This window comes from Juglans microcarpa x Juglans regia, chromosome 3S (assembly GCF_004785595.1).
Source record: "Juglans microcarpa x Juglans regia isolate MS1-56 chromosome 3S, Jm3101_v1.0, whole genome shotgun sequence".
Classification (NCBI taxonomy): Eukaryota; Viridiplantae; Streptophyta; class Magnoliopsida; order Fagales; family Juglandaceae; genus Juglans; species Juglans microcarpa x Juglans regia.
This window is the reverse complement of record NC_054599.1, coordinates 27,481,254-27,492,348: the sequence shown is the minus strand read 5'-3', so window position 1 is coordinate 27,492,348 and position 11,095 is coordinate 27,481,254. Positions and strand designations below refer to the sequence as shown.

The 11,095-nt window shown below is 39.1% G+C and overlaps 2 protein-coding genes across 3 annotated transcripts; one reads left to right on the top strand and one right to left on the bottom strand.

Moving 5' to 3' along the window:
* Nucleotides 1-184: 184 nt before the first annotated feature.
* On the bottom strand, nucleotides 185-2,612 carry LOC121257741 (ras-related protein RABA2a). The gene is made up of 2 exons (XM_041158932.1): nucleotides 2,284-2,612; nucleotides 185-873 (listed from the first exon to the last, which is right to left on the bottom strand). The coding sequence occupies exons 1-2, from the start codon at nucleotides 2,446-2,448 to the stop codon at nucleotides 391-393; spliced, it is 648 nt and encodes a 215-aa protein (XP_041014866.1). The 5' UTR covers nucleotides 2,449-2,612; the 3' UTR covers nucleotides 185-390.
* A 683-nt stretch (nucleotides 2,613-3,295) lies between these two features.
* Nucleotides 3,296-10,727, top strand: LOC121257913 (elongation factor 1-gamma). Of its 2 annotated transcripts, XM_041159182.1 has the most exons (7): nucleotides 3,296-3,443; nucleotides 8,738-8,887; nucleotides 8,973-9,033; nucleotides 9,132-9,184; nucleotides 9,261-9,362; nucleotides 9,537-10,053; nucleotides 10,148-10,727. In XM_041159182.1, exons 1-7 carry the CDS (start codon nucleotides 3,435-3,437, stop codon nucleotides 10,525-10,527), a joined length of 1,272 nt encoding a protein of 423 aa, XP_041015116.1. In that variant the 5' UTR covers nucleotides 3,296-3,434; the 3' UTR covers nucleotides 10,528-10,727. The 2 variants fall into 2 exon arrangements, with proteins under 2 accessions (XP_041015116.1, XP_041015118.1); XM_041159184.1 differs by lacking the exon at nucleotides 3,296-3,443 and having other exon boundaries at nucleotides 8,729-8,887.
* Nucleotides 10,728-11,095: the final 368 nt, after the last annotated feature.

Here is an 11,095-nt window from a genome sequence, read left to right as displayed (position 1 = left end):
TAAATCTGATTCCAGTTCACAAGTTCTCATAAAAATGGTGAAAGGTAAACCCTTATTTTTCTATAAGAAATCAAAACTTTAGTGTTCGTGAGATTCGTCGTCGGAGTTGCTCTCGTACAGTTAATCAAATTGTCCTCCTAATGAATTGGAGTATAATCCACCCAAAAACCATTGGAAATGGTAATACACCTCATCAAGCGCATCCATTAGGAAATCCGAATCAGTCTTGATAACAACAACAAAACGTAGTTCAAAATATATTTTGAAAGCCAAAAAATAAAATAAAAACAAAAGACAATGGATGCAACAACCGCCATCAAGATAGGGAAAAAATAAAATAAAAGATAGCATGGAAAACTAAAAGAGAACAGATATAAGTAACAACCATCCTCATGATGAAGAGCAGCAAGGCTTCTTGGTAGGGGACTCCGATCCCCCAACTACAATAGTCTTCCCTTCTTTGATGTTCGCAGGTGCTGGCTCATCTGAAGAAAGCGACTTCTTACTAATTATCCGGTATATCTCAGCGAGAATTGTCTGGAAAGCCTTCTCGACATTTGTTGCTTCAAGAGCAGATGTTTCAATAAATGAAAGGCCTTCTTTTTCAGCATAACCCTGAGCATCCTCTGTTGCAACTGCTCGAAGATGCTTCAGATCAGTCTTGTTCCCAATGAGCATGATGACAATGTTGGAGTCCGCATGATCCCTTAATTCCTTCAGCCACCGGCTCACATTTTCAAAGGTTGTTGGTTTTGTAACATCATACACAAGAAGTGCTCCAAGGGCACCCCTATAGTAGGCACTTGTTATCGCCCGGTACCGCTCCTGTCCTGCTGTATCCCATATCTGAGCTTTCACAGTTTTTCCCTCAACCTGAGAAAAAAGGGCAGATTTGTTTTATGCGAGTACATACCATTAAAGGCGGTTTCTTTTTAGATTGGCACCGGGTGTCCAAGAACAACGTCCCGACTAATCCCGGAAGGTGCACAGGCCCTCGGCAAGGAGTTTCCCGCAAGTACGCCTCGGGTAATTCAAGGGAAAAATCTCCCAGTCCAATGGCCCCTAAGGATTATTTGCACCCAAGGAAATTTGAACCTTAGACCTAGGGGAACATACCCCCAAGCCCGAGGCCTATACCACTTGAGCCAACCCCTGGGGGTTATTAAAAACGGTTTTTTATAAAACATAAAACACCTCACCAGATGCATCCAGTGGGATGGAGACATTTAAAAGCCTATGATACAACTAGGAGTCAAAAAAATGCAGGCACAGAGGTATCAGTTTAAATATACGGCTGCAAACCGAGCGCACCAAGTAGTGTGGTAAGGAGACAGTATACTTCAACTGATGGGACTCGATGAGAGATGTTAAAATTGTGGAGCAAAAATCATGTAAAAGAAGTGCCACATTATTGTTATGCTGCACTGTAAGTTTCTCTCTCCTAAAAATATTGTTCTGAAATCCCAGCAAATAAAAAATCCATAAAAACCCAAGTCGCATTGCACTAGTGGTCATCAGAATGAAAGTTGTAGCTGCTACTTGTTTAATAATAGTTAGCATGTGTGAATAAAAGTACAAACTTATTGAACTCTGAGTTGGTGTGTCGGGTGATGGAGAAGTTGAATTAAAGCAGAAAGGGTTCAACGTATAAAAACAGGCTTAACATAGCATGTACATATTTTTAAGCCTTCGTGTTTCTCCAAATATACCCTTGTATCATCTTTTATATACTCGTCCATGGAAATTGAATCATTAAATGCAGATTGAGAATTAGAAGAGTTGCAAAATGTGCATGACAAGCATGAAGAGAATATGCCATCTATTATAACATTATAACACATGTAATGATCCTTTTGCTGAGGCAAAAAAGAATGAAAAAAACCAACTAAGAGTTCAAAAATGTGTGTCGGTGTGTAAAAACGCAAAATTGGAAGTGGTAACACACACGTGTCCCTCATTTAACGGATCCAAGACAATCTACGCAATATATTATGAATCTGTATAAACATAATTTAATATTAGGAAATAAATTAAGGTCTCTAGCATCTACCAAAACCCAAATCCCAAAAATAGATTCAAATCAAAATTTAAGAAAAACCCAATGAACCCAGCACTAATATCGCTCATCGAAGCAGATCCGCCATGGTTTTAGTGGAAAAAGTTCAAAATTCAATCAAACCCAGATCCAAAACATACATGTGCACGAACATATAGACATACTTTATAGCAGTGTGTGTGTGTGAGAGAGAGAGAGAGAGAGAGAGAGAGAGAGAGAGAGTAAACCTGGAGGGTACGGGTGGCGAATTCGACGCCAATTGTGGACTTGGATTCCAAGCAGAACTCGTTGCGAGTGAATCGGGATAGGAGGTTCGATTTACCAACCCCCGAATCACCGATTAATACCACCTTGAACAAGTAATCGTATTCCTCGTCCGCTCTCCTCGCCATTTCCTTTTTAAGAAGATATGAAGATATGTACCAGAAAACTAACTTCAGAAAAGGGACAAAGAACTCCAGACTAGTCCAAAGGAATCGGTCTCTGAGGAAGAATAAGAATTAGAAGAGACAGCAGTAGGAGCAGCAGTTTGAACCGTGGAGGTCTTGCACAAATCAAATGGTTTCGTTTTCACTGATATACCCAAATTACCATTGAAGGTTGGGGGCGATGTGACTAAAAGGCCCCTGGATTATTGCTTGGATTTGGAGGCGCTTTAATAATTTAAAAATGTTTTTACATTGTTTCGGTGGAAATATCCAAGCGATCTGGCAAAGTATTACATAAATATTTGTGGTGCCCTTATTTAACATAAATATAAAGGCATTTATTACAATATGGAAATTGAGAGGATACTGTACCTAACAGATTGACAATAGACAATACCATGGCTAATGCTATGAGAAAACATATATAATTATTCTAAAAAATAACATATCAATATCATCATCAAAATTTGCACAAAATATGTGAAGTGGACAATGAAGTTGTTAAAAGCCTAGAAATACTACTACTCTATTCACCAAAATAAATTGCACAAAATTTTGCCTCAGAACTGTCTAGTCAATAAAAAAAAAAAGTATATTCTTTTTTATTCTTCAATTAAATTTAAAGAGAAAAGTGCACATGAACCCGAGTTTGTTTGTTTTTTTCCTTGTCGGGAGCTTCCGACCCGAAACGATGCCTACTCATTTTCATTTTCGGTGTTAATTTATTTCCGCCCTACAAAAACCCTAACTTTCTTTGTCTCTTTCACCCTTCCTGTTGCTCTCGGAATAACGTTCTCTCTCACAGGTCTCTCTCTCTCTCTCTCTCTGAAGGAAATGTTTTCCTTTTTAATCGATCGCGTCGTTTCACACCGTTTGCTATTTCAAGGATTCAGTTTTGTATTCTTTTTATCAGATCCGAGATCGGTGGGGAAACGTTTTTCCGTGAAGCCATGGCTCTGGTGAGTTCAATTTTGCATCTTCCTCTATCTTCTACATGCATTTCCTGCAATTCATATGTCTTTTTTTTTGGATTCTCTGGCGAGAAAGAGCTGATTATGAAGTTAGTAGCGTTTTGAATCTGAAAGCATGGATGATATCTGCATAGTCATGATTTATTTTCTCTTCGAATTGTTAGCTATTAATCATACAAATTGGTCTCGAATTTGATTGCCTTTTTTCATATTGTTCTTTACGGTTCTGCTATAATTGACTTCGTGGAGGTTTGTAACCATGCCGATCTACCTAACACCTCAAATTAAAATAGTAAGAAACTGATTTGCTCTTTCGAGGGGAGCTCCTCCAAGAAAATGAGAGGGAAAATGAGAGAAAATGAGAAAAAGACAAAGAAGTTTCTATATCATTCCAGATTAATTTCTTCCACTATCCAGCTGAGTATATATATACTCCCATGAAGACCTTACAGAAAGCCAAGAAAAGGCCAAGGGCCTTTTAAGCTCAAACTAACATCAATTAAACATAAGTGAGAATATAAGCAATTGGGCTTAAGTAACACAACCCTAGCCCATATTAAGAAATACAATAAAAATAAGCAAAAGACACTAGCTATCCAAGCCCATAGAAGCCGTTGAGCCCAACCCTCTAATTCTTTATTGTCCCAAACCAAAGCCCACAAAGACTTCAGTCCATCCTTCCTTGTAGATATATCGACGACGTGTGACAAACCCTTCCCCATCAAAGCACCTTGTCCACAAGGTGCGGTTTGGCTGCCACGCCTCCTTTGTAACTGGAAATTATTAACTTCCAGCTCATCAACAGTGATCCAATCAAAATTTCCATCTTCTACACCATTTACTGCAAGGCCCATACAAATAGAGTTGAAGGAAACAACGTATTGGGAGGACGTTTGGTCAAAATGGTGTAGAAATTTTGCCTTAAATTCCGTAGCAACAGTAGGGTTATCCCCAACTTTCTCCAATGCTTTGATTTCTGGTGTCTCTGAGTTGATTACAATTTGCTTCATTCCTTGTCTAAGCAATCTACAGGCAAAGCCAATATTGATTGCAGTCTCCATTATATCTCCAGTCAAAACCCATATTTGGATTCCAGCCTGTGCAAGCTTGTCAATGCATTCAGGAACCCCATTTTGAAGTTTGTCTTCAACAGCAATAGCACCGAGAAGAATCAAATCCCATTCAATCTTTTCTACCACTTCCTCGATCATTTCCTCACGATCTGCACTCACTGAGTTCTTGGCCTCAGTAAATTCCCTGTTGAACTCCTTGTATTCTTCTTCATCCAGTTCATGGTATGCAAGTACCAGCGTTCTCAAACCAACATCAGAATATTTTTTAATGTGCTCTTTAGTCTTCGCTTCAAATTCCCTTCCATTCTTTGGAAGTCTTTCAAAAATGACACTAGTAGCCGTGTGCAATGCAGTCTTCCCATTTTTCCTTACCATCCTAGCTGAGGTGACATCAGCATCCAAGATGGCACTCACCACATACCCAAAGATCAAACCCACAAAACCCCTAATTGACATTTCCATGAACAACGGAGGGGTAATTTCTACCCATTTCTTGTGAGGCGCCAAGAGCTTGTTGGCAATAAGGAGAAAGCTTATGACAGAACCAAATTCTCCATATTTTACAATGGACCAAAACTCACTTGAACCACCACATCCAGCCTTCACAGACATTTCCACAAACAACTGAGGCGCAAGGTGAAAGGCCTCTTCCATGTGGAGCATGAAGGCAAGATCAGATCCTTCATACTATCCTCTCAAAATTTGTGGGGAGCCTCCCATGGCAACACATCCGAGAAGAACATTATAATCCATGTCAACAACAATTTCAAAAGAGAAGAAAAGAACTGATACCTTGGTGTCTAGTGCGCTAGGAATCTGAATTGTTACAAGGTCTTCTTTAGTAAATGGTTCGTCGGTGAGGAGCTCCTTCCTGTTCTTGGTCTTGATGTTCAACTCTTTAATTGCTTCATAAGAGAACATAATTCGTTAGTCTTCATGGCAATTATGTGTGTAACTTCAGTAAACATTTTGTTCAACACAGGGCAATGATACTCTCCATCGGAGTTCTTGTGGAAGGTTAGAGGGATGAGATCCTCTTGCTTAAGAGAAGCTCCTGTTACAAGATTCTTCCCATACTTTTGAATATACGAAATTATATTCATAATGTCGAAGATGCTACCAACTGCAGTGCACACTGGGTCCTCGAAGGGCGTAAATGTAAGCGCACATCAATAGAAGGGAAGGGGTTTGAAGGGGGTTTGATTGTCTCTTTGGATTTTGCGCCACCCCATTCGGTGGCCCACTCCGTTTTGGTTATGAACATACTGTCTTTGCTGTGTTGCTTCTACAAAACCTCCAATGGCTAGAGTGCATTGGCTAAGAGGGTCATCTCCATGTTGCTCAAGAAGGGCCTGACTGAAGCTCCCAGGTACCAAATTCTCTCACAACCAATTTCTCTCGGTGGGACCTCCATCGCAACCATCCTGATTCTCACATCAGCCCCATTCAGATTAGCGTTAATTTCAAGAATTCCTTTTGCGATCCTATTCGCCAACGCATCTATCAGTGTGGATTTTCCCCACCCGCTGGTGCCGAGCAACGCCAGCTTGACCCGAGATGTTGATATTAACTATGAGGCTTCTGGCGAGAGGTTCGCCCTTAGGGCGGTGCTCACGGAGATCGAGGATGAGGGGCTTCCACTGGTGGTTGTTGTCGTCAACTGTGGGCTGTGGGACTGGGGTGTGAGGGGTTGACAGTTATTGTGGGGTTTCAGTCAGTTGTAATGGTGGAGTGGAGGGGCTTTGAAATAACCGTGGGGTGATGGAGTGAAGTGAAGTACAAAGCTCAAGCTAGGGTTAGAGCCATCATTTTTTCTCGGAAATGAGAGAGATCTGCAGGTTGGAATATTGTTTGGTTGGGTTTTCGCATTGAGGACAAAGAGTCAACACCACCACCAGGGTCAAACTCCCATCTCGGTTGTTGAAAGTAAGTGTTGGGTTTCTGATGGTGGAGAAGGAGGTTTTACCGGGGGTGTGAGCCAACGAACCAATTGATCTTAGCTCTTTCTTCCTGACAATAACTTGAATCTTCTGGAACTTTATCTTTTTCTTCCACTATAGCTGCATGTTCTTCTTCTTGTATTGCATGTTCCTTCTGTATTTCACTGTTTTGATCCTCCAATTTGTCAAGGCTTTCTTCAAAGTTGCTCGCAATTTCCACGTTGTCGAAATACTTGGTGCATTTCATTATAGTCGTTCCGAAAATCATTCAAATGCTGCTGAAGGATTTCGTAACCTTGTTGATTTTGTTCTACCAACTCCTTCATTTTGAGTAATGATGCCAAAATTTCTTCCATAGATTTTGATAACACAGAGATCGGTTTCTCTCTGATACCAATTGTAACACACCTCACAAATTAAAATAGTAAGACACTGATTTGCTCTCTTTGAGGGGAGCTCCTCCAAGAAAATGAGAGGGAAAATGAGAAAAAGACAAGAAGCTTCTATATCATTCAAGATTAATTTCTTACACTATCTAGCTGAGTATATATATATATATACTCCCATGAAGACCTTACGGAAAGCCAAGAATATTGAATGAAAAAAAAAAAAAAGTGAGAATATAAGCAATTGGGCTTAACTAACACAACCCTAGCCCATATTAAGAAATACAATAAAACTTATAAAAAAAAAGAAATACAATAAAACTAAGCAAAAGACATTAGCTATCCAAGCCCATAGAAGCCGTTGAGCCCAACCCTCTAATTCTTTATTGCCCAAAACCAAAGCCCACAAAGACTTCAGTCCATCCTTCCTTGTAGATATATCGACAGCGTGTGATAGGTTTCATGGTGATGGCCAAGAGTTCGGGGTCGTTGGAACGAGAAGGTTCGGGATGGTCAACTGAAGAGATTTCATGTACTTGCTTCTGGAGTTGGTTCAACTGAGTTAAGGAGCACGTGATGGAAGATGGGCCTGGACTTGTGGGCCTTTAGGCAGCCAACTTTTACTTCGTTGTTATTTGCTTTTCCAAAAGGGCCCCATGGCTGGACTATTGTTAGGGCTTGTTTGAAAATAGATCTTATCCCAAAATTCTCATCTCATCCCATCTCCCTCCCAAACATAATTCAAATACAAAATTTTCAAATTAATCATTACAACTTTTTAAAACTAATTATTATAACTTTATCAAACTTTCAAACAAAAAATAAAAAGCAATTCAACTTTTTCAAATCTCCAAACAAAAATAATATTATAAAACTATATTCTAACAATTTTTTATTTTATAATATTTTTTATTCAACTTTTTCTCTCATTTCCCAAAATCCAAAAAATACTCAACTCAAACCATCTCACTACTATTCACAAACTATCTTACTACTATTCACAAAATTCTCATCTCATCTCATCTCACTCCCCAAACGAGCCCTTAGTCTTATTTACTTGTTTGCTTTTAATAGTGCACGGGGCCGCCCTTAGGGTTATTTACGTTAGAATCTCCTGGCAGTATATGTACTGTACTAAGCAGTCTGGAGGAATCATCTGGAATGATATTGACGTTTCTTCACTTTTCTCTCCCTTTTCTTCTCTGTTTACTCTTTCCTGGAGGCGCTCCCCTCGAAGAGAGCAATCTGTCAAGTTCTTTTTATTACAAATATCAGGGTGTATTGCAAGGTTTTGTATATTTGATGTGGATTTCGTAATTTGCATTATTTTTTATAAGCTTCTAAATGTTTATGATACTATTTAGCAGTTTATTTTTTCTACTTTCCGGCGCAATTTGTATCTGAGAAACCTTATTTTAATCCTAATTGTTTCGTTTATTTTTTTACTTATAAAAAATAAAAATAAAAAGTTGCTTCTTACATTAGTAGAGTGTTGTATATGTTCGTGACTGTTGGTTGCATTTCTATTGAGTGGTGTAAATGTTCTGACCCAATTAGGTTTGCACAACTCAAACTCGTCCAGACCCTGTAGTGTTATGTTAACTTGCACATAAAACTGAGCTCTGCGTGTTAAGTGCCATCTATGGCTACTGTTGCTAGCATTTCCATTGAGTACAATTGAAATTCCTTTGTTTAGAGTTTCCATAAAATTGCATTGGTTCCTTTTGATGATTATTGTGAATGGCCCCATGTGTGCGTATGCAATTACAGAAATCCCGTTTGAATATACTCATCCATCACAAGTGCATAACCATTTTTGTTTCAAAATGGAAGGTATTTGATAATATTTCTTTGTTAATAGGGCTGTTTTATATATGTTCCAGATCTTGCATACTGGGAACAGGAACAAAAATGCTTACAAGGCACTCATTGCTGCGGAGTACACTGGTGTGGAAGTGGAACTGGTCCCAGATTTTGAGATGGGTGTCTCTAATAAAACTAAAGAATTTCTCAAGATGAACCCTATCGGGAAGGTATACTTCTATGATGCAGTATTTATAGTGATCTGTACATCAAGTTTGATAGAAGTTCCTGTCACTAAATCTTATATTCTTCTAGGTTCCTGTGCTGGAAACACCTGATGGCCCTGTCTTTGAGAGCAATGCTATAGCACGTTATGGTAATTCTGAAGACTTTTCTCCCATCCATCTGTTAAGCTTGGGGATCTTCTGAAGCTTGTTATATCGGAACTCATGGGATTTCTGTTTGTTGCTGCAGTTACTCGCCTGAAGGCTGACAATCCTCTATTTGGTTCTTCCCATGTTGATTACGTGAGACTATTGTTGCTACTGCTGCTTTCCCTTATTTGTATTTTCTGCTTATTTTTATATGTGCTTGAATTTTCAGGGCCATATAGAGCAGTGGATTGATTTTGCATCATTGGAAATTGATGCTAATCTCTCGTCTTGGTTTAGACCTAGAATGGGCCGCGCTATATACCTCCCTCCGGTATGTCAGTTTTGATTTTTTACTCATTTGTTTATATGCTTTTTCACTTTGTTATTCTTATCTAAATTGCGCTTAAAAAGTAAAGATTTTCATCATCCTCTCATAAAAATCCTCCCCTCTTATTAAAAAGAAATACTCTCCCTTATTTTATGTTTAATTTCTTTTTTTGTGAAGGCCGAGGAAGCTGCAATATCTGCATTGAAGAGAGCACTTGGTGCTCTGAACACTCATCTTGCTTCCAATACATACCTCGTCGGGCATTCTGTGACCCTGGCTGATATTGTTATGACATGTAACTTATACTCTGGGTTCACCCAGCTCATGATTAAGAGCTTTACGTCTGAGTTCCCTCATGTGGAGAGATACTTCTGGACCTTGGTTAATCAGCCAAATTTCAAGAAGATTCTGGGTGAGGTGAAACAGACCGAGTCTGTGCCACCTGTTGCATCTGCAAAAAAGCCTTCTCAACCAAAGGAATCTGCTAAGCCAAAGCTTAAGGATGATTCAAAGAAAGAAGCCAAAAAGATGGAGCCGCCAAAGCCCAAACCAGAAGCTGGCGAGGAAGAGGAGGCCCCAAAGCCCAAACCTAAGAACCCTCTAGATCTGCTGCCCCCGAGTAAGATGATCCTGGATGACTGGAAGAGGCTTTACTCAAACACCAAAACCAACTTCCGCGAGGTTGCTATTAAAGGTATGCCACCAATAGTTAGACATTTCTCTAGATGAAATTGCATCTCTTTTGCAGTGTGAACAAGGTTAACTTCATTGATTCATTTTTGTTGCAGGGTTTTGGGACATGTACGACCCTGAGGGATACTCTCTTTGGTTCTGTGATTACAAATACAATGATGAGAACACTGTTTCCTTTGTAACACTGAACAAGGTCGGTGGATTTCTTCAGAGGATGGATCTAGCTCGCAAATATGCTTTTGGAAAGATGCTAGTGATAGGTTCTGAGCCACCATTCAAGGTGAAGGGGCTGTGGCTCTTCCGTGGGCAAGAAATTCCACAATTTGTGCTCGATGAGTGCTATGACATGGAGCTATATAACTGGAGGAAGGCAGATATTGCAGATGAAGCCCAGAAGGAGCGTGTCAATCAGATGATTGAAGATTATGAGCCTTTTGAGGGCGAGCCTCTTCTGGATGCCAAGTGTTTCAAGTGAATTGATCCCAATCCTTGGCTAGAAAGTTGTGCATTTATTGTGCCTTTTTTTTTAGCTGGTAGAGTTTTTCTTCTTTGTATTTAAAACAGAGCGAAGTATGCTAGACTTTTTGTTCTTGAGTGGCCTATTATTTATAGAATAGTGTTACATGTACTTGCAATTTTACTTATAAGATTCATTTTGTTAATTTTATTTTGAAATTCAAATTTTATGATTTTCAACATATCAATAACTGACACGTAGAGAAATAAGTTTTTTTTAAGTACATTTAACATTTTTCTTAATTATTTATAATCTTGTTTATGTTGCTTCCATCGGTTTATGATTTAGATGCCTGATTGAACCTTCACAAAATGGGCGTTACTTGTACTTGCTATTTAACTAGGTTTCGTTTGTTTTCAGAAAACTTCTCAACTCATCTCATTGTATCTAATAGGTAGCAAACCTGGTTAGTGGATCATCATATGTGAAACATAAATAACTCTTTAAGCTAGAGGCAGGGATTGCATAATTCAGGCGGCACATTAATTTAAAAAAAAAAAAAAAAAAAAACTTCTGAGACATTTTT

What these genes read in the sequence shown, in the direction of transcription:
- LOC121257741 (XM_041158932.1), bottom strand. Translation starts at nt 2,448, where the DNA reads ATGGCGAGGAGAGCGGACGAGGAATACGATTACTTGTTCAAGGTGGTA. An exon ending in TCGCCACCCGTACCCTCCAG is followed by an intron (nt 874 to 2,283) that starts GTTTACTCTCTC and finishes CTTTTTTCTCAG; the next exon opens with GTTGAGGGAAAAACTGTGAA.
- LOC121257913 (XM_041159182.1), top strand. An exon ending in AGATGAACCCTATCGGGAAG is followed by an intron (nt 8,888 to 8,972) that starts GTATACTTCTAT and finishes ATATTCTTCTAG; the next exon opens with GTTCCTGTGCTGGAAACACC. An exon ending in CAATGCTATAGCACGTTATG is followed by an intron (nt 9,034 to 9,131) that starts GTAATTCTGAAG and finishes TTGTTGCTGCAG; the next exon opens with TTACTCGCCTGAAGGCTGAC.